The sequence below is a fragment of the Tenrec ecaudatus genome, chromosome 13 (genome assembly GCF_050624435.1).
Source record: "Tenrec ecaudatus isolate mTenEca1 chromosome 13, mTenEca1.hap1, whole genome shotgun sequence".
Lineage (NCBI taxonomy): Eukaryota > Metazoa > Chordata > Mammalia > Afrosoricida > Tenrecidae > Tenrec > Tenrec ecaudatus.
In genome coordinates, this window is record NC_134542.1 from 72,898,131 (window position 1) to 72,921,441 (window position 23,311).

Genomic DNA, 23,311 nt, shown 5'->3' on the forward strand with positions numbered 1-23,311 from the left:
GGAAGCTGAATGCCACCATGTTGGGTTTGAATTGCCACCCTTTTGGTTGGTAGCCATGTGCTTAATCTCTGCACCACTAGGGAGCCCTATTTTTATATTTTATAAAATATTTTATATTTATTAAGTAGCTACTTAATAAATGGTAGTTATCTGAGGGGATTCAGAGCCTAAAGTGTGGGAATCTGGTTTGCTGTGGATGACTGGAGCCCAAGATTCATTTGGGGAACTACATAGGAAGTAAGCCTCTGGTGAACTTCCTCTATCCACAGTTGAGGGATGGGAGGAAAGGGGCTACTAAACAGTGCATTAGAGAGTACAGAAGATCAAAGGCAAAACCTGGTCTGGAACAGTGTAACCTTTGTCGGCAGATCCTCCTCTGATGCAGGCTGGACCTGATCTGGTTTCCAAAATTTTCTGTATGTTTGGTTTGTATTGTTTTGTTTGTTTATATCAGGGTGTATCTCAGGGGTAGTATGTTATTGGGGGTCACTCTCTGGAAGCTGTGTTATATATTTTTTGATATAAGAAACCCAAGATTGGTGAACCTACAGAGACAGCAAGTAGAGTAAGGGTTGGGGGGGGAGGGGCTACGGTGGTGGCATGGGGTAAAGGGGAGACGAGGTTAAAGAGTCAAGTGGAATGTTTGGAAAACTGATTAGAGTAGCAGTTGTACAATTCTGCTGGATGTGATTGAACTATGGAATCATGATAGCTGTATTAAATCCCAATTAATTAAAAAATTAATTTGAAAAGGCTTCAAATTCCATGATCCTTTAATTCCATTTTCCACAAATATTTGAAGATCCGCTCAAATGTCAATGCCTGTGTATTCTCGTATGATACAATAGTATTGTGAAATAAACCTTACTCTCCCTGTGTGTTTTATGAAATAATAAAATTGATATTCAATGCTTAAGTTTATTGTAGTTGAAGTACACAACCTTTTGAAAAATATGTAATTTTGTTTCTGAAAGGAAACACGAGAATAGTTTGCATATCTAACAAACTTATTAGCTATTCTACTTTTGGCAAATGATGTTGCCTGTGTGAGTCTCAGTTTTCTCGTGTAAAAATGGTTTGATGTAGGTTAATGAAATAATACAGTGTTTGGAACATAGTAGGTCCCCCAGCAAGGTTAATCTCCTTTTCCCTCTTGTTCCTTTCCTCTTCCATGTAATTACATTATGTGGCAATTATTTGTATGTTCAACTTAACAAATCCTACAACAGGTTACAGTTTTATATTAACTGAATTACTCCATTCACTTCCTGTAGATATTGTCTGATTTTTAATTCATTTTAGAGTAAATTAATGTTAAGTTGTGTTTCACTGAGACTAGATTTATTTTGTTTAAAAAAATACATAGTGACAGCATTTCAATTTATTGGAAGAGAATTTAGACATTCTTCCAACAGGATTAATTCTAAATAAAACAAGACATCAATCATATGCTTTAGAGAATTCTCATCTCGATGTTTACTTCTGAGTAGCAAGTGAGATGTTTCCTTTCGATTGTCTACAGCAGTTCAACTGAGAAGCAAGAGTCTGTGCAGTTAGCAGTGAGAACAGCAGAAAAACTCATCAAAGAGCTAAAACCTCAGACCGTTCAGGGTCACATTCAGCTTCGCATTATGGAAAACTATTGCCTCATGGCTTCCAAACAGAAATCGAATGTTGAGCAAGCACTAAGTACCTTCACCGAAATAGCAACGTCTGAGGTTAGTAGATTTTCTTTTCAATTTAGTGTATTTTCTTTCCATGGTAGTTTGGTAATATGTAGCGTGATCAGCTGTGTATTTCCTGAAAATAATCCTAATTATTTTTATTAAACATTTTAAATTAAAAATTAGATATATGGCTTTGACATAGTCTCATACAATGTACCGTTGTTTCCAGAAGAGAAACTTACTGTTTTGATACTTTTAAAATCTCTTTTGGACTGCAGAATTCTAGAGAAGGGGAATTTTTCTGAAAAGTGTAAGTTAACTCTCAAAGGAACTGCCTTATCCTCTGGAGACTGTGTGTTGTGGGTATGTTGTTGTTAGGTACCACAGAGTCGGTTCTGACCCACAGCAAGCCTAGGCACAACAAAACGAAGCCCCGCCTGGTCCTGGGCCATCCTCACAGTTGTCCCCAGGCCTGAGCCCATTGCAGCAGCCACAGCACCAATCCATCTCATTGAGACCTTCCCCTCTTCTGCTGCCCCTCCAATTTCACCCAGCATGCTGTCCTTCTCCAGGGACTGGTCTCTCCTGGCAGCATGTCCAGAGTAAGTGAGAAGAAGTCTTGCCATCTTGCCTCTAAGGAGTACTCTGGCTGTGCTTCTTCGGACACGGATCGGTTTGTCCTTTGAGCAGCTCGTGGTACTTTCAGTGTTCTTCCCACAGCATCACAATTCAGATGCATCGATTCTGCTTCAGGCACCCGTGCTCACTGTCCGTTTCACATGCGTAGCAGGCAATGGAAAACGCCATGGCTTGGGCCTGGTGCACCTGAGTCCTCTAAGTAGCATCTCTGCTTTCCCCAGCAACACACAAGCCACAGTGTGACAAACTGACGGACAGGCCACCTGTGTTAACTTAGAAAGTCAAAAACCTGACTGTCTTCTTATTTCACATTCTGTCTTATGTTCAGCTTTAATACTGAATAAGCTCGATACTGATAAGCATACATTTCAGATTTGTAAATAATGTTGTTCTTTAGCAACACTGAAGTAATCCCTGTAATCTAAAGTAACAAATTTTCCTTTCTTTTTATTATTCTTGTAAGAATCTTACCCTTCTTTACAGCCCACTCATGCCCATGTCCCTCTTTAATCTGAGTTTTGCAGTTTTTCCTTCCCTATACTATATTGTCTTCATTAGAAGATATTACAAACGGAATTCTAGGTCCCCATCCCATAACCTCTAGAGGTCAGTGCACAGCCCTATGGGTCTCTACGCTGGAATGCGCTCCGTGGTAGTGGGTGTCCTGCCCCCATCAGCAGTTGGCAGTAGCTGGTTCTAAGAGAGTTCGTTGCTTCCATGGTCTTTCTTCCTAGCCTGAAATGTCCGAAGCCGCCAGCAGCTCAGCATTGTGCTGCGTGTCCTTGGGGCTCAAAAGTTACATTCATAGCCATAAACTATTAGAAATCCTCAGGGGGAGGCTCGGGACCCTGGAGGAGATGCAGATGCCAAGAGATTATTAGGAAGGCTGCGGCTCCTAGTGCCGCGTGGGCATGGTTTTCCGGGGCAGCTGCATCATCCCTGTGAGCGCTCCCTCATGCAAAGCAGCGTGGACTTCGGCCGAGGTCCGTCCTCCCGCAGAGCCTTGTATGCCGCCGTTGGAGTGATGTTCTCACAGGGACGTCTGCTGAGCTGGGCGGGTGTGGAAGATGGATGGCAGCTGCTGAGTGAGCAGAGAACAGAAATAGGACAATCATGTATGTCTAAGGAAATCTGTAAGAGCATGATTAACATCCGTTTCGAGTGAAGTGTCACAGCTACTGAATGATGCTATGGAGTGGCATTCGATCACATCACAATGCACGAGTTTATTTCGAGCAAACCCATTGTTCTTACTGTTCAAGCCAGAAACCGCAAAGTGACATTACACCCTTTCCTGAAAAATAGCACTGGTTTTCTTTATTGATGGGCTTGCACTGGCTTTTCTCATCATTCGCACATTTGGGACCTGTAGGAGTAGTCGTCTCCTCTGCTCTGTTCACCTAATCAAATGAACCGTTAGCCCAGGATCGGTGCAGGAGCTGCACTTTCTTCCACACTGAATTTCATCCTGCCCTTTTGTCTTTGAACCCGTAGGCTGCCTACACGCAGTCTCATGAGTGTCGATCGCTCAGCCAGCGGGGGTGGAGCGCCGTGAGACCACAGCGATACAGAACCTGCAGCCCCTTTTTTCAAGTTTCTCGGTCTCAGAAAGACGAGAACGCGTGCTGATTGCAGCACAAAGCAAAGTATATTGAGGTCCATCCTAAAGTTGCCGATGCAAATTAAGGAGAGTCGGTGGAGCCTTTTGTAGGGAAAGTGTGGTGGAAGAAGGCAGGCCCAGGGTAAACTGCTCATCGAGGCAGACAGTGCGTTCTGTGAGTTCAGGGAAGACGTGGCTGAAAGGGTAGGGTATGGTCCCAGCATTTAAGGAGCTCTGGTGGCTTGTGGGTTAGGACCGTAGTTCAACACCACCAATTGCTCCATGGGGGAAAGTTGAAGCAATCTGCTCCCATAAAGCTTTGCAGTCTTGGAAATACTGTAGGGTCACCAAGACTTGGAATCAACTCAATGGCAGTGGATTTATGAGGAATTCAAAGAATTGCTGATGGCCCCATGTCTAAAACGCTGCTAACCCTAAGGCTGGCAGTTCAAACCCACCCATTGCTCTGTGGGGAAAATGTACAACAGTCTGCTTTTGTAATGATTTACAGCCTTGAGAAGCCTCTGGTGCAGTACTGCCCCATCCTAGAGTTTGAATCCGTTTGAAGAAGGCAGTGGTCAGTGTACAGTCTTAGCTAATAGTCTCTAATGTACTTCTCTAGTTTTCTAACAACCATTGCAATGGACACCCAGGAACTCACAGACAAACTCCATGGTTAAAGGGTTTATTAAGGACGTTAACAAATTTATAATGCAGGTGAGAAATGCTCAGGGGAGTTGCTTACCAGGACATGTTATAGTATGTCAGATCTGCTAATAAATGCCCAAAGGAACCTACCACCCTGCTGTAGGCCTCGGCCCTAAGGTGGTCAGCATGAATGAAGTGCCCAGGGACACTCCACTGCATTGAGCATCAGCCCAAAGGTACTCACTCCGTTGCACTTATGTGGGTCAGTAAGCCCAGCTCCCTGAATTAACTGCCCAGAGACACCCTCTATGCAAGCCAGCCTCCGACACAACTGCACTCAACTTCCTGGAGATTTGGCAAGCCCATCAGCGCTGGCTCCTGGTTCTGCTGGTGCTCCTCTGATAGTAGAGCAGTCCTCTGCAGCCAGGAGGCTCACTTCACAGGGCTCTCGGGGCCAGGGGACACACTCCACTCCTCGCTCTTGCTAGTTGAGAGCACAGTTTCCTTCTCCTTGTCTCCTCATTTTACACACAGCCGGAATCCTCTGAGTATCAGCCCCGCCTTCTTACCTGCCCCGGCAGGGAAAGGCTGTTTGCTGGGAGTTGGAGACTGAATACAAGAGCCATATTAAATAATTCTCTGCCCCAGCAGGTGGTGAATAAAGGATTCCAAGCAACTGAAAAAGAGACATAAGACAGGAAGTCATGATTGTGTGTGGTGGTGTTGGGGGTGGGGGTGTTAGAGATACAGTACGCTGCGCAGACAAGTGTTTCCACTTGTTTTCTTCTTGAGTCATAGAAGTGCACATCTAAATCTTGCCTAACATAGACTGAAACCATTATCCTTCAGAGCAGTGGGTCTCAACCTTCCTAATGCCAGGACTTTTTAATACAATTCTTCATGCTGTGGTGAAACACCCCCCCAACCAGAAAATTATTTTCATTGCTACTTTATAACTGTAACTTTGCTACTGTTATGAATCAGGCGACCCCTATGAAAGGGTTGTTCAACCCCCAAAGGGGTCTCGACCCACAGGTTGAGAACTGCTGGTTTAGAGGAATTGAGAGTAGCTGGCTGAACGTCTGAGCACATCTGCCCTGGGAAAGACAGGATAGGTCTCCTGCAGGGGTTAGAACACTGCTTGGCAATTTTAGAAATATTCCTCAGGTCACTTAGGAGTTATCAAGCTGTGAAAAATGATTTGTTCTAATCAAACTCGGGGTATGTGCTTTTAAGAGTGAAGAGCTGTTAGATGGATGGTCTCGGGATGTTTTAATGTGTGAATAAAGGTTAGACTTTTCAACACTCTTCTCATTTTTTGTCCATCCTGGGACTTGCCTGACTTACAAGTACATTGCAAGCCTCTAATGTCCTCCTCCCTTCCAGCCCTATCCCAGAACTGTAAACATTTAGAGAAGCAGGCAGCCTCCTCATCTGCTCTTGCAGAGCAGCTGGTAGGTTTGAACCACCAACCTTGTGGGTGGCAACCTAATGCTTAGCCCACCAGGGCTTCTTCATCTGGGGAAGGAATATCAGGATGATTTGCAGATGAATAATTTTGTCATTCTTCCTTTTTAACAGGTGGAAGAACTAAGGAGACAAAAATGACCCTCAATCACAAACTGTTCCATGAGGGTTGTAGTGAAGTAGTATCTTTGTTTATCTTTGTTGAATTTTGGTCTGGTTTTGCATACAACACAGCTAGCTACCCAAACTCATTCATACTTGTTGGGATTTTGTGGTTATGCTTTCTGCGTAGTTAGTGAATTATCTCCCCCACACGGTAAACACGACCATGTGCCCCATGATTGCCATCGTCACTGTCATCTGTGATGACACCAGAGGTAGCATCCTTAGGCCATGGCTTACACCGTACAGAACTCACTGCTCCACACCTTTCCCTTTAAACATAGAAAGTGTACATGATGGTGTGTCTGGGAGTCTGCAGTCTTGTTTTCCCACAGAAAGATAACATCCCAGCACTCTTGGGAATGGCAACAGCGTATATGATCTTGAAACAGACGCCAAGAGCCAGAAACCAGTTGAAGCGGATTGCAAAAATGAATTGGAATCCTATTGATGCTGAGGATTTTGAGAAGAGTTGGTTGCTGCTTGCTGATATTTATATTCAGTCAGCAAAGTATGACATGGCAGAGGAGCTGCTGAAACGGTGCCTGCGCCACAACAGGGTGGGTGACAGAAGAGTACCTAGTAATGTGTATGGTTTTTTATAATAGATTATGAATTAATAGATTATTAGCCTTCATTGTATAGTTTTTTATAATTATTAGCAAGTGCTGACCCATTTCTAAAGGCTCCTGTGTGTGATTTAAATGAACCCGTTTTTCTTACACAATCAGGAAAGAATAAGGAAGAAGCCATTTGCACTGGAGGTAAAGGGGGTGGGGTGGTGGTGGTGGTGTTACATTTCAGCTGTGCCGATGCCCTACTTACTGAAAGTGTTCTTGGAATATTAAGCACTTGCCTATGATTAGCCATCTTATTCTAGAACTAATGAAAATTACCGAAGAGCATTAATTACAGATGCTTGTTCCTCTCATTAAGGAAAACTCTTGATGAACTTTCTGCAGCTGGGTGTCATTTCTGCTCTATTGGAATACACTTTGCATAATATACTCTGTGGAGAAAAGATCTCTCCAGCTTGTAATTTGTTTAGTAAAAAGTTCTCTTCTTCAGGTAGAAAGCTAAGCTATAGTGTTTAACCACACTATATTTTTATGTTTAATCATTAACAGCTATTAAAACAGCATTTTAAGTTCTGAATTTAGGTTGCAGTTTAATGAGAAATAACTTATTTGGCTTGGAAACTTGAGCCTGCTTTTCTTTGAAGATTAAATTATTTTAAAATCTTAATCACACTATAGATTTTAATATTGCGGCACAAATAAGATTGCAAAACAGATCACTTGTTTTTCTAAAAGAGGAGTGAGTCATGATCATCTCATACTCTTAAGCTACTTTCTTAGGAACCTGTAAACCTCAAGCATCAAGTCATTTATGAATCTCTAGAATTTCATAAATGATAAATTGGGTAGGATTTTAGGGTGTGATGCAGGCCCCATTTCTGTTTGCTGTAATGCTGACAGCAGTACATTGCATAGTGCAATACGAGGGGTTTCCAGCCCCCAAAAATTTGCATAAGAGTGTGGGACAAAAAAGGCCTGATTTGTGACAACGGGACTGATTTTGCCACCACAACAAGGCGCCTGCTCACACAGCCATCTCAGTGTGCCGGTTTGGGGCAGAAACCAGCATGGATCTCTTGCCCACGCACCATACTCACCTGACCTCACTCCATGCGACTTCTTTTTGTATCTGCGAATGAAGGGGGCCATGAAAAGATAGCAATTAGACAATGCAGAAGAGGTGAAGAACAAAACAAGGGAGGCCAAGAGCTGGCTATCATCCATCCAAACAGATGAGTTTGAAAAATGTTTCCCAAGAATGAAATCATAGAGTTGACAAATGGATTAAGTGTAATGGAGAGTACTTTGAAGGTGATAAGGTTATTTTGTAAAATAAATAAATAAATACATGTCTTTATACATGTCTTTAAGAGGGGAAAAAATTCTGGGTTTTTTTGTACTCCCTCGTATGATGACTACCATATATACTCGAATATAAGCCAACCCGAGTATAAGCCAAGGTACCTAATTATTACCTGGGAAACCAGAAAAACTGATTGACTCGAGTATAAGCCTAGGTTGGAAAATGCAGAAGCTATTGGTGAGCTTCAATAATCAAAGCAAATGAAAATAAAATGCTAAAAACTGAGACATCAGTGGGGTAATGTATTTAAATATTTATTTTAAATAAAAAACATAAATAAAAGGACAAGTCATTTAACATTAGTAAACTAGCGCAGTAAGTGGAAAATAGGTTCAACAAAAACAATAAGGTATCCACAATGATACCTTAAGAGTACTATTCCCTGAGCTCAATCAGCAATCAAGCTAAAATGTAAAGAATTAAAATCCTTCAAAACTGGATTCCTCATCATCATCCATATCCCAATGCAGAGCTTCAGCTGGTGTGAGGTCATCATAGACGCTGTCCTCACTGAGATCGCCGTCATCACCATCACTGCTGTCATTTTCATACTAAGAGCAGTTTTCACTGCCATCCATAGCATTACTAATACTACATTTCTGGAAGGCATGTCGCACCATGTCTTCTGGAATGGCTTCCCATGCATCTCGAACCCACTTTGCTATTAACTCTAGGTCAGGCTTCATGAGATTTCCTTCTTTTGTTAGTCCGGCTTGACCAGATGACATCCATTCATGCCATTGACCCGTGCATAAGCCGAACCCCCATTTTTCAGCACATTTTTTGTGCTGAAAAACTCGGCTTTTGCACGAGTATATACGGTACTTCAGAAACTTAAGTCTGGTAGATTAAACATAGTTAGATACTAGAAGTATAACATCCAGAAACGTGTAGAAACCTTGAGATATTGAATTCAAAAATGAAACTCTACCTGAACCAAACCTGGAGTAGGAATTATATAAGATGCAGTTAGATCATCTTGTCTTACCAGATGGCAAAGAATTATGATTAACATCCTTGCAAGAACTCAGAAGCCAATCCCGAGACACTCGCACTAGCCAATGTTGGCACCATTAAACTTCCAATAGGAAAACTAACTGCAACAGATTGAAGCACAATCAAATACACCTCAGTCCAATAATTTGTCCAAAGTTCCAAAATAGAAAAGAGCTTCTATTTGATCCCCACAGTTGTGCTAATGAATTCACTATTCCTCCTAAAGCTGACAAATAAAGGGGGAAATTGCATATTTAGCCTGCCTTTCTACTGCATAGCCAAGGAGGACCTTCCAATTACAAAGGTTTTCTAGACAACAAATGAACAAAGAATGATGGAGTGTCCCAATCATTCCATCTCGAGGGATGATGGCTGTGGGATAGCTTCCCAGGGAGAGCGAGCCCCGGTCGTTGTGAACCCTGGGCTGGCATGCAATGGGGACAGCACTTGCTTCAGCATCAGAACTGAAGGGCACACAGAAGCTCAGGAGTCAATTTAAATACTATGTTAATGAAGTTTATGTAAAAAAAGAAAGAAATCCACAGTGACCAAAATTTCAAAATGTTAAAGACAGTCTGAGGACCATACTGGATCCTGGAGCAAAAGAAAAACTGCATGCCTTTAAAAAAAATTATAATAAATTGGGCTCGCGTGTAAATAAAATATTTAAAATTAAACATGGCATAAATTTTAGTAAGCTGACTCTTCACTTTCTGAGTATTTTAATGTTAATTATTCTGGGGGAATGAGCCAGGGGGAATGAGCCATTAAAAATTACATATATAACTCACTACTGCCAAGAAGTCAATTCTGACTCGTCCAGCCCAGTAGCAGTGCGCCTGGGGCTCTGCAACTGCTCATCTGTGAGGGAACGGGACCCCTCAATGCGGGGAGCACATGTTCCCTTCTGCCTTGGGCTCAAGAATGGCCCCAGCCAGGCGGTATCTTCACCCCGCTCCTCCAGTGTCACATCAGAACTCTACACTTCATCGCAGTTTCCAGGAAGTTGCGATGGCACGGGGCCACATTATGCACCGCCCCCAGGGTAGGGGTGCTATGGAAGTGGGAAGCTGGAGCAGCAGAGGAATGGGTAAGCTGCTGGATAGCCATGTATGGGATAGTAGGGGCGATACATACTGCAATATAGATGAACCCTGGAAACATTAAGCCCCACGAGGTAAGTCAGACACAAAAGGGAAAACATGTGATCCCACTTAATATGAAATGTCTAGAACAGACAGATGCGCGGTCACTGGAGGCTGGGATTCGGGAGGATGGGCTGCGACTGCTTAGTGAGCGTGGGGTTTCTGGCTGGGGTGGGGAGCATTGCACAACAGTGTGAATGTAATGTCACTGGATGGGATATTTGAAAATGGTTAAAATGGTAAGCTTCCTATTAAGTATAGTTTACCGTGGTTAAAAAGATCATACTTCAGAGACATTCCAACCCACTGCAGTGTGTGGCCCTCAGATAATGGATATAAAACGATCCCATGTGGATCCCTATTCTGAGAAACTATTAAGAGTCTCTGTGAAAATTGAGAATTTTCTGAAGCAGACAAACCTATCCCCATCCCGGTGATTGTGATTCACAGCAAGCCTACAGAATAGCAGGGAACTGTGCTTTAGGCTTCAAGCCCGCAAATCTTCACGATAGAAGCAGACTGTCAAATCTTTCTCCCACGAGGTAGCCTGGTGGGCTCAAACTGCTGACCTTTTAACTAGTCACCAAATACTTCACCACTGTGCCACCAGTACCGACTGGATAATTGGTGATATTAAAGAGTTGTTCATGAGTGGGGAATTAGGGTTTTTTTTAAAAAAACAGTTCTGAATTTTGAAAATGTATGCCAAACTAATTGAGTAAATTGATAAAAAAATTATTTTCTGATAATATGCAAAGATGAAATGAGATGGGATATGGACAAAACAGCTTGGTCCTGAATTTAATTGTTTGAAGCTAAGCTATGGTTTCTTTGGCTTTATTGTTTTCTCTATATTTCTATACCCTTGAAATTGTTCATATTAAGGAGTATGCATACAGAGAGCTCCAGAAAGATTATGAAAGATTTCCATTATCTTGTGATTCCATTTTTCCATGAACCTTTTAAATCATACTTGTATATGTATGCATGTAAAATACACATAGACATATACGTGTTCTGACCGATTGCCCTAATAAATCTCGATTCCTTAGGGTAAGGATGAGACTTAGCATCCGAATTTTAATTAGGTTTATTACATTCCATAGATGATTTGTTCGCTAGAGGAAGGTTGGAAATTATTGTCTTATGCACCATTTAGATAGATCGATATGGTTGGGCTCTATAGTCACAAATGTCCTTTAAAATCTTAGTGCTTTTGAGCTTGATCTCTTGATGCATTTCCATTCTTCCTCAGTCTTGCTGCAAAGCTTATGAATATATGGGGTACATTATGGAGAAAGAACAAGCATATTCAGATGCTGCCCTCAACTACGAGATGGCATGGAAGCTTGGCAATCAGACGAATCCGGCAGTAGGTGAGTAGAACAAAGGAGGCTTTTGATGCTCACACGACACTTGCGTTTTATTTATAAATACGTATTTACATGCATTTGGTTTTGTCCAGAATTAAATATACAATAATAGCCAACTTCCACTGTGAACCTTTCTGGATAAACTTTATCATTGATGCCTAATTACTAATAGTCATTAAATACAGTTTCCTGAAGTTCAGCCCTTAGCTTCTGTCTGGTTCAGAGGTCGGCAAACAGTATCACTCAAGCCGTATGCGGCTCTTTTGGTATGTACATGTGGTTCAAAGTAAAACGGAAAATCAGAATAAAACTCATAATTTCATTTATAGTATTACTTTACATTATCCTTATTTGTGAAAATATATTTATGGCTTGGTTAATTTTTTTGTTTTGTTCTGAGAGCCAGGGTTGGCTCTTCTGACCCAAAAGTTTGCCAACCCCTGGTCTAGTCTGACCCGACCTCTTTCCTTTCACTCAATGCTGTTTCTCAATTGATCGTGTTGTGAAGGAAAGGTGTCCCACTGTCCGTTAGTTATGAAAAGACAGTGGGTAAATCCAGTGATGTAAATTTCTATACGATGGATTTTCCAGGTTTTTTTAAATATATGTTGTGACCATGGAACGTTTTTTTCCTTCTAAGCACCTTCTAGTTTGAGTGTTTGTAGAACTACTGTTAGGGAAATGCTAGGCGATAAGTCCCTAACAAATGGGCGTCTGGAATATGCCTAGTGCCTGCCTCCCCCCACAGTGTGAGTGTGCTCACGTCATTCAGCCTCTGCGCGTGCTTCTGTCAATATCGAGCTGCAACGGGCTCCGTGGAAACCCTCAGGGCTGCCTTTGGAGGAACCCACAGGAGCCTCTCTCTCTTCCATGTAAATCTAAAACCCTCCCCGCCCCTGCAAAAAAAACAGAGCTATCCACAGGGCCCTGCCGCTTCTTTGTGCCACGGGCAGCGGAGCCTGCAGCCTGGGAGAGCGTCTGGCCACTAGCTGCCGCGCCATCCGGGCTCTTGTACACAGTGATGACATCGCTCCTCCCTCTCCAATGTCTCTCTTCTCCAGACCAGCTTCGGGGGCCTGTCCATCAGTCTCGCTCACTGCTGTCTCCTGAAAGCGCTACACTCGTGTTTCCCAAACTAGGGAGAGTTGACCAAGTTCGTTCTTTAAAGCAAAGGAAAGAAAACAAAGCAGAGGGATGGGGGCAGGCCCTTGAATTCCCTGGCCAGCTAAAGTTCAAGAATGCTGTTCCATGGTTCCACCTCCTCACTAATGTGCTGTAACCAGAAATGAATGCATTCTTGCATAGGCTCCGGCTAGTTGTCGGTGTAATGAGTCTTTATTTCTGATTAGACACTTTTTGTTAATTCACCCTGAGGTGGCTTTTAGCAGCCTTGTCACAGTATGGGCTCAGAAGTAATTTGCAGACAGATAAGTCATCCTCCCTGGAATTGCTATCAGCTCGGTCCTGCCCCCATCCGACGCGGCGCCACAGTCTCTTCCTGGACTGCACAGGTAGGGAGCCAAGGAGCTGACCTATTGACAGTGTTACCCCACCCCAGCCATGGTGCAGCTTATGTGGATGGTGAGCCCTAAATTCCGTTTGTTTCAATGAGGATTGTTTGAATACACCATTAAATATATATATATATATACATACACTGTTGGTACCTAACAACAACAGGAATTTTGACACAGTTTCACAGAAAAAATGCATTTAAAAGTTGAGTCATTTCAATATTCCAGTTTGTGGGGAGACACCAGTACATTTATAGCTCCAACTCACAAATGCCTTCACTGGGTCGTCTTTGGTTTTTGTAGACGATTGTATCAGTTCCTTCAACTCTTGTTAGGAAGCTTTGCTCTGAAATCTTCCCTTATTTCCTTCCTTCCTTGCAGTCGTCAATGCCTCCAACACCCCTAGCCTTGCAAGAACAGCCTTAAAACCAGATTCCTTAAGAGTTGTACAAGCCCCAATAAAATGATTAAAAAAACAAACAGACTCCGGTTCTTCCACGGGGTACCGGGTTGGTGGTTTCAGGTTTATTTCTCTCCACGATCAAAAACCCAGGTCCATTGAGTTGATTCCGGCTCATAATGACCCTGTATAGGGTTTCCAAGACTGTCAATTTCTACGGGAGTAAGATACGGTATTAGTCCGGGTAGACTAGAGAAACAAATTCACATACACTCATGGGTGTAGGAAAGAGCTTTCTTTTTTTTTTTTCATGGAAAGAGCTTTCTGTAAAGAGTAACTGTACATTAAGAAAACGTGTATACAATGCAAATATTCTAACTTTTAGATAATTCTTATTGCTTACATTTTCTAGTGACTCCATCTGAATACATTGTGTAGTTATTTTTATGCATTTGTGTGAAATTTTAAAACGCTGTTGGGTATTAAGATTAGCTTCTGAAAGTTCTCTATTTCATATTTCTAAGATAGCTGGCAAACTATTTAATTGAGTTCATATTACTATATCTTATATTATCATATATGTGGGCGATTCAAAAAGTTAATGGATGGGGGAGGGAGAGGAAAATGAGCTTATACCAAGGGTTCAAGTAGAAATGTTTGGAAATGATGATGGCAAGATATGTACAGATATGCTTCATATAATTGACACTGATGTATGGAATGTTATAAGAGCTGTAGGAGCCCCCAATAAAATGATTTTTACAAAAAGTTCCCAGGACATGGAATTCCATCAACTTTTCATCTTCCCACAAACTTTGTGAAGCTCTTCCACGTATTCATGGGACACACCATTGCGGTTCTTGTCTCGTTAGTTTGCCTTCTCTAATATTGAAGAGAAGGCATTTAGGAAAATCTTAAAACTTTCTTTTAAACTGTACAAATTCCTTTTAAATACAAATTTCTTTATCAGTAATTATGGTAATTCTTACTAAAAATTGATAGGGAATTTCTGATGACTGATCCACTGCTCTGCCAGTCTCTTCTTAGCTCTGCCCTCCACTGTGTATTTGTGGCTCTGGTGGCTCTGGTGGTGCAGTGGTTATGCCTTGGACTGCTGACCACAGGTCCGAAGTCCGAAGATAGACACCGCCAGCTGCTCTGCTCTCATAAGGAGTTACAGTCTTAGCAACCCACAGGGGCAGCTGTGCCCTGCCCTACAGGGCCACTGTCAGTCAGACTGGACTCCATCACAGTGAGAGTATTTGAGCTGGTTCCTTCTGTATCCTTCTACCACCGGCCTTTACACAGGCAGTTCCTGTCCCCTTGTAATTTATGTAATCTCTCTCCTAATTGTAAACCATGGCTGTAGGAACCAGTGTACCTGACAAGTTAAGTGCTGAAGAAATCTTGACTGCATAATTGAGTATCTGTGTTGTCGTTTACTGTGCTTTGATGAGATTTTACTGTAAAATGGAAAAAAAAGAACTCTGGGAAATTAAAGGAAGCATACTTTGGGGTTCGCACTCTTCTAAACGTATGACCTACTCCGAGCTGCCCAAAGCCACGTTCTCTTTCTGTTCTGCTCTCGCGTCTCTCTGCCGTTCTTCAGTCACTCGCCCTGCTTCTGAGTCCACTGGCAATGTGATCTATAGTATCCTATCACTGTGTCCTTTTTTGTCTTAACAGGATATAAATTGGCATTTAATTACTTAAAAGGGAAAAAATATGTGGACGCAATTGATGTATGTCACCAGGTAAGCACTTTACATTCAGATTTCTTCAAAATTCAGATATTCCGTTTCTACCATTGGCTAATCATAAGGTGGACTCTACCTACAGTAGATATATTGTGAATGTATTCTTTGTCCATAAGCAAAAGATGTAGTATTTGGGGTGAATGGCGTAGCAAATGCACCGTGGAGAGATTGTCACCTTTAAAAGCTTAGAAAATAATAACAGTTTCTTAAAGATGTGTTTTAAAGTAGGGCTCAAACAATATTTCAATGTTCAGTTAATAAGAGAGGCTAGAAAGAGATGGAAGTAGCATAAATAAAACAGTCTTTAAGTCAGAATATATATGAAGATTATATGTAGATATACTTCACATCATCCTGAATAAAAGTCCTATGAATATGTCTAAATTTGGTTATTAAAGAATTCAGATTTATACATTAGAGATTGTGTTAGGCTGGGTTGACTAGAGAAACAAACCCAGGGACACTCATATATGTGTAATAAATAAATTTATATCAAGAAGTGATTGTATGTCAAGCAAACATTGCAGCATAGTCCAGATCAAGTCCATAAGTTCAGTACTAGTCCAGAGTCCCTCTGCAGACTCATGCAGCCACATGCAGTGATGCAGAATGCACGAAGAGCACAGGCCGGTGGAAGCAAAGTCAGGTGGATCCAAGGGTAGTGGCCACATCACAAGGCTTGCAGCAACCAGGTTCCACCAGCAGGAAATGAAGGCAAAGAGAGGTGGGGGGTAGATTCCCAGGACCTGCATTATGAGTGGACCATGCCCACAAGAAGGTACCATCTGGCTGTGACCTTATTGACAGGCTAGACTCCACCCCTACAACTTCTGTATAGCAAGTTGACATGAAATTACTTCTGTAATTTAAAAGCCATTTGACTATATTCCTTGATCTCTTTCTAGAATGGCAACCATTTAAGTTACAGTTTTAGAAATTTCAGAATTTATATGTGCATTATGTCATTGATATAAGATATTATACTAAGCATTATGAAGAGCACCAAGAATATATGAACGGATTATGTAATATTCCTTATCCCAGATATTGTGGGATGAGTATAAGTACCATCTTAGTGCATTTTTATCCTAGTGATTGCTGTTGATTATTGGAAAGCTGATTTTTCTCACTATGATAACCAAAACCTCACTACCACTGAGTCATTTCTGACTCACAGCAACCTTGCAGGGCAGGGTAGAACTGCCCCTGTGGGTTTCTGAGACAGTAACTATTTATGGGAACAGAAATCCTCCTCTTTCTCCCTCGATAGTGCCGGTAGATTCAAACTGCTGACCTTGTGGTTAGCAGCCCAACTCATATCCACTATACTTCCAGGGCTTGGTCATACAGTGATGTAAGGTGATATATTGGAATCATTTGTGGAGGGTTTTTTGTTTTGCGTTCTTTTTTTTCATCCACATCTTCCCACTCCCTAGTTTGAGTAGACCTAGAAATGTGTACAAAATGTGCTACAAAAATCATTCTCTATCCCTGGTGGTACTGTCAGCTAAGCTTTGGACTGCTGACCAGAGGTTGGCAGTTCAAACCTACCAGCTGCTCCCCCAGTGAAAAATGAGGTTGTCTGCTCTCAGAAATGCTATATAGCAGTGGTTCTCAACCTTCCTAATACTGTGACCCTTTAGTGCAGTTTCTCATGATATGGTGACCCCCAACCATAAAATTATTTTCGTTGCTACTTCATAACTGTCATTTTGCTACTGTTGTGAATCTGGCAACCCCTGTGAAAGGGTCGTTTGACCCCCAAAGGGGTCACAATCCACAGGTTGAGAACTGCTGCTATATAGGGTCACAGTGAGTTGGAATCAAGTTGATGGTAATAGGTGTGGGTAGGGCTTATTAAATGTAATTCATAAATAAATGATAATATTTCTAATACAATAAGTATTAGAAATTATTAAAATATTTTAAATTGTTGATACATAAATGTTTTTAGAAGATGCCATGTTATAAAGGTAATCTATATGTTATTACTACTATACAGGCAGTAATAATTCTATAATTATTATTATTATTACTATAAGGCAGTGTGCAAATTATAAACACGTTCTCTTTCTAAACCTGTAAGATAAATTTATGTTTTAATTGAAACAGTTTGTGTTTAGCATCATTTAGTCAAATGTTTGACTTAGTAAAGAAAGAGTGTAGGAACACTTTCAGGTGCACTGAAGCATCTTAACATAATCCAGTAACGATCATCCATCGCTGCACAAAAAGTAACAACTGTGTTTTATTATGAACCGTTATATGACTGAAGTTTTAATAAAATAAGGTTTATAGGGGTTGGTTCAAGGGCCCTGGTACCCTAGGGGTTATGCTTTAGGCTGCAGTCCGCAAGGTCAGCAGTTTTAAGTCACCCTCACCTACAAGGGAGAAAGACGAGGCTTTCCACTCCAAACCGTGACCTCCTCAGAAACCCACGGGGGCAGTTCTACACTGTCCTACGGGGTCACTGTGAGTGGCTGTGAGGTTGCTTATTTTTGTTTGTGTATTTGTTTTTATGGGGGTTTGCTGGAACTCCGCATGAGTGAGGTGTCAGTAACCCGACAACCTCCAATAAAGATTCAGTTCACAACTCATATTACCTTTAAAAAGGTTTGTTGCAGTTTTCATGTAATGAAATCTCTGTGCTTGATCGTTAATTGCAAGTTGTTGTTTCACTTTATTTTGTTTTAATTTTGCAGGTTCTTGAAACCCATCCAACTTATCCAAAAATCAGGAAGGATATACTTGATAAGGCCCGTGCATCTCTAAGACCATGAATATGATCGTAACTAGCTGGTTGGTTAAACAAAACGAAAGGAATTTTAGCTCCTCCAGTTGAAAACAGATTTGAGCGAGGGCGTTGTCCTAAGAGCATACTTTTCTTTCTCCAGCAGAGGGCGCTGCTGCACTTAGAGTGCGGTATCAGATGGTGCTTCCTAATGGAGCAGCTGAAGAGGGCTGGTCTATTTAATGGACTCTTGATTCGTCACAGATTTGACAGCTCCAAGATAAAGATTCTAACCTGTTTGCAAATGCATGTTTTGTTAAAAATCTCATTAATTAAGTATAATCCCATGTCATTTAAAAATAATTTCATTGGGGGCTCATACAACTCTTATCACCATCCATATATACATCAATTGTATAAAGCACATTTGTACATTCGTTACCCTATATCATTTTAATTTAATATTATTTGTGTATAGTGTTATTGTTACGTTAAGAAACTTTGAAATGTTTCATTTTTGTTTTTAAGATTTGAGCACATCTCGTAATAATTTGTGAAAAGGTAAATATGTATATTTTAATAAAGATTCGTGAATTTGTGGCCTGTACGCTTTCTCTTAGAACGCAAAAGATGTAGATTTGCAAAACATGTATAAATTACGTGTGCAGTAATGTGACGTTTTACAATGTGACTTTCTTTGGGGGAAAATTTGTTTTCTTAAGAATGTTTTAGACTGTCTACTTCCCTTATCTTTGTAGATCTCCTCCTCCTTGCTATTTGTTGTTTTTTTTTATCATTTTATTGAGGGCTCATACAGCTCTTATCACAATCCATACATCCACTTTATCAAGCACATTTGTACATTTGTTGCCATCATAATTTTCAAAACACTTGATTTCTACTTGAATCCTTGGTAATTGCTCCTCTTTCACGTACACACACCCCTCGTGAACCCTTGATAATTTATTATTTTTTCATGTCTTACACTGACCCATGTCTCTCTTCACATTTTTATTGCCTGAACTCCCGGGATGGGGTTACATGTAGATCATTGTGATCGGTTCCCCCTTTCTCCTTCCATCTCTCCCTTACCCTCCTGGTATCGCTACTCTCATTATTGGTTCTGAGGGGTTTATCTGTCCTGGGTTCCATGTGTTTCTAACCCTTATCTGTACCCAGATACCTGATCTGGTCTAGCCAGATTTGTAAGGTAGAATTGGGGTCGTGATAGTTGGGGGGAGGAAGCATTAAAGAACTAGGGGAAAGTTGTATGTTTTATCAGTGCTATCCTGCACCCTGACTCTCATCTCTTTCTTGTGACCCTTTTGTAAGAGGATGTCCAATTGTCTACAGATGGACTTTGGGGCTCCATTCTGCACTCCCCCTCATTCACATTGATGGGATTTCTTGTTCTGGGTCTTTGATGCCTAATACCTGATCCCATCGCCACCCTCCTTCTTAAGCAATAATCATGACCTGAAGTCAGTTGGAATAGGTGAATGTGTATAGCAATGCTTCCTCTTCTCCCAGGAAACTGGTCACTTGGTGTCATGGCAGACATTTTTGTATCTATAGGAAGGAGAAGGCTGTCATTGGCTTCTCTCGTGGGGTGTAGCGCTGCTTCCTCTATCAGCGCCCCCCCCCCCAGCCCTCTTAGTCTCTGCTGCACCCACCATGGCCAGCACAGCTTTCACCCCTAATGCCAAATTTAATTCTTTTTTACTTGTAACCTACATTTTTTCAGTTGTCAAAAAAAAATCCAAGAACAGAGTTCAATTTTATTTGCAATTAAGAAAAGATGTCTTTTCTAAAAGCCATATGCTGCTTTTTAAAATTGTTCCTTGTTTATTTCTTCAATACCACATTCTCTTTCTTTTTAATCACTTCTTGGATTTTCCCATGTCCTTTTTGTTCCAACTGAATGTTACACAGTTTTAATTCTTCATTGCTCACCTACCTTTTATCCAAGGCACTTCATGGAAATGTTTAATAACATTTTAGGGCCATTTTAAACCTGCGGAAACACTTTCCCAGCTCTTGCTACATTTGATCCGTGCCACCCTATAACCTGGGTACCATTCCCCCTATTGTCCCAATGGGACCAGTGGCACATGGTCTCTCTCTCTCTCTCTCTTGACTCAAGAAAAACCACTCTGTCTGACAATGCCTCTAGGAGTCCCGTGAGCTTGTGCCACAGGGTGTTAGAGTCAGGGAGATTAGATAGAAAAAGATGATCTGTCCTTCCAAGACGAGATTTCCAAATCAGTTCTCCTATCTGCACCATGAGTGTTTTGTTTTTGTGTCAAAAGCACCTGTTTACTTTGCACTCACCATTGGCTGGATGCTATAATTCTGGGGGCTTTTCTTAAAGTATGTCTTAATCATTCTCATCCAACTCTCCAGATCAGTATATTTTCAGATAAAGAAAATGAGATCCAGGTTTACTGTGACCCAGGTCACAAATCCAGGAGCCCCTGTGATGCAGTGGTGACATGTTGGGCCGCAATCCACATGGTGGGCAGTTTGAAGCCACCATCAGCTCCTCAGGAGAAAGACTGGGTTTTCCACTCCCCTCAGCAGTGACAGTCTCGGAAACCCACCTGGGTGGTTGTGAGTCGGCACTGACTTGGTGGCAGTGAGTTTTTGAGAAGGCCCCATAGTGAGTGTCAGGACATTGGGTCCACACTGACCCGATGACTCCAAAACCTCTGTCCTATTTCCTGTACTAACATGCCTTCTGGAAATCACGTCTAGATACAAAACACCTGTCTCTATCTGCCTGGCATATGAAGCAAGTTACCTTACCTGTCATGCTGTAACAGACCTGAGTGCCGAAAAACAAGAACTGAGTGGACTGAGCTGTTCTGACAGATGCACAAGCTACCCGAGAAGCCTGCGGGACGGACAGTGCCGGGAGCAGGTAGGAATATGGATTTGAAGTCCGATGGGCAGAATTTGAATTGTGCTCTCCCACTCACTAAACGATCTTGATAACGTACTGAATGATCTCTTGGGTTTCCGTTTTCTCATCCCTAAGGAAGCATAGAAGGCTAATACCTGCCTCGGGTTATTGTAGGGATTAGCAGAGAACATCTTTAAAAGCCATCGTGGTCCTGGCTCAGGCCCTTACAAAGTAGTTGCTCTGCGTATCCATTATACATGGAACAATGCCAAGTGGGAATTGCAACCAAGGACAGAAATGCTCACAGTAGGAAACAGGCAGGAGTGCACAGAGAGGAAAAGGGATGAGTACGTTTCCCGGGGGAGTTCTCCTTCTCCACCTACCCACCCCCCAAGCCCAGCCACGAAGCCAGTCTAGTTTTGACCATCTTGGACACTCTTGGTCTTGCCTTTTCTGCCACCCCACCCACCCCCGAGAGTCTTGAATTCTCTCCCTTTCAGTTGTTCCTGCCATGCCTGCTTCCTATCTCCAATCTTTTTTTTCTTTCTTTTTCTAAGCTTGCGCTTTGTGTGCATTCAGGTTTCATTTTATTTTTGACGCCTCTGTGAGGCCATTGTCAGGCCTGCAACCCAAAGCCGCCAGTCCGCCATTCTGTATTGTTGGGTGGCCGTTCCTCTCTGCGCTTTTTCTGTTCACTCGTTTATTAGTTCTGCCTCACATCAGATGTGGGAAGTGTACTGATGGTGGGAACTCTGTCTTCTCCAAACCTAGCAGAGTGCCTGGCATAGAAAATGCCTGCCTGTTGTTTACTCAGTTGGTGAACCTTCTCATGAGCTCTGCCATTAGGATGCTCACCGTGTAGAGGCAGGAATGTAGGCACTAAGGACTAGTGAAGGTGATAGCCAAGGTCACACCCACCTAGGAAGGCTGGAAGTCAAGCTGCACCCAACCATGACTTGAAGAAATCAGTGCCCATGACATGTTACACGAAAGCTTGGAATCTGCTCTGAATGAAGTGGGAGGCTACACAACAGGAATGAAGTCTTTTTTTATTTTTTTGCCAACCTAAGACCTATATAACTTCCCTTACAATTGCAAGAGGCAGTTGGAACTTTAATGCACTTTTGACCGTAAGCTAGCTAGGATGTGAACTAGGTCTTAAGAGGAAATGGCCTTATTTCCCAGGGGTCAAGAGGCTAGAGCCATTCTGTATGCGGTTTGTGCACAGACAGCTGAGGAAGTGAGGGGGAACTTGAGGGTGAAAGGAGCAAACGAACTCCCTTTGGAAACCCAAATCTTCACTGAGAACCCGACCTCTGACAGGAGTTAGCCCATTTCAGAGCTAGAGAGGACCGTTGAATCACTGCAAGCAGGATAGTGGTGTGACAGCACTGGTGTCAATAAATTAGGCTTCTTTTTTTTTCAGAAGGTGACAATTGTGCATGGAAACCCCCAGATTGATGCAGTCCATCCAGACATGTCATGCATGCAGTCTTTATGAAGGGCAGCTTGGGAGGACAAAGCAAGACCCTTACAATCATGCATGACCTCTGACCCAGTAATCTTACTTAGAAAACACTTCCATAAGAAACTTCAGGAATGTTTCCAAAATTTAAGTTTTAAAAGATACAGTACCACGAAACGGGAACAACATGCACAGCAAAAGAAAGGGTGCTGTCAAATATGTTCCAGTTTCTCCCAAGTGGAGCCTGTGGGGTCACTGAGGAGCCCTGGCGGTGGCATGGTTACCGTCTAGCTGCTCACCACGAGGCCAGCAGTTCCAAATCCCTAGCCCAGCGGTTCTCCACCTGTGGATCACGACCCCTTTGGGGGTTGGATGACCCTTTCACGGGGTCATCCAATTCATAACTGTAGTGAAATGACAGTGATGAAGTGGCAACAAAAATAATGTTATGGTTGGGGGTCACCTCCACATGAGGAACTGTATGAAAGGGTCGTAGCATGAGGAAGGTTGAGAACCACTGCACTAGCTGTTCTGTGGGAGAGAGATAGGGCTTTTGACCCCCGTAAAGAGTTACAGCCTCGTCCGTTCTGCCCCGCCCTCTGTCGTCAGGATAAGTCTGCATCCACTCAGTCAATGGCAATGAGTTGGGTTTGGGTTTGGTGTAGTCATCAAATACTCTTCAAGACTCTTTTAAAAAGCCTTTTCACTGATAATTGTTAAAATTCTCATAAAATAGTGAGTGAAAAGGCAGGAAGCATAGCTATACATGTAATACCTCAGTTAAAAAATAACTTTCAAGTCTATACATAGATACGGATACATGCACAACTAGAACAAAATGAAGCCAAAATGTTAACAGTAGTTAGAGCTGGTGAAATATCAGGGAGTTTCTTTCCCATTTTGG

At 42.1% G+C, this 23,311-nt stretch overlaps 1 protein-coding gene across 2 annotated transcripts in view; it reads left to right on the plus strand.

Moving 5' to 3' along the window:
• TTC21B (tetratricopeptide repeat domain 21B) overlaps window positions 1–18,647 on the plus strand; it is an 84,566-nt gene extending 65,919 nt beyond the window's left edge. Inside the window, exons 25-29 of one of the 2 annotated variants that reach the window (XM_075529507.1) lie at window positions 1,523–1,718; window positions 6,519–6,743; window positions 11,521–11,641; window positions 15,239–15,306; window positions 18,012–18,647. In XM_075529507.1, coding sequence (XP_075385622.1) covers window positions 1,523–1,718; window positions 6,519–6,743; window positions 11,521–11,641; window positions 15,239–15,306; window positions 18,012–18,089 — 688 coding nt within the window. In that variant the 3' untranslated portion in view covers window positions 18,090–18,647. The remainder of the gene's footprint in view (window positions 1–1,522; window positions 1,719–6,518; window positions 6,744–11,520; window positions 11,642–15,238; window positions 15,307–18,011) is intronic. The other variant, XM_075529508.1, reaches the window with a different exon arrangement.
• Window positions 18,648–23,311: the final 4,664 nt, after the last annotated feature.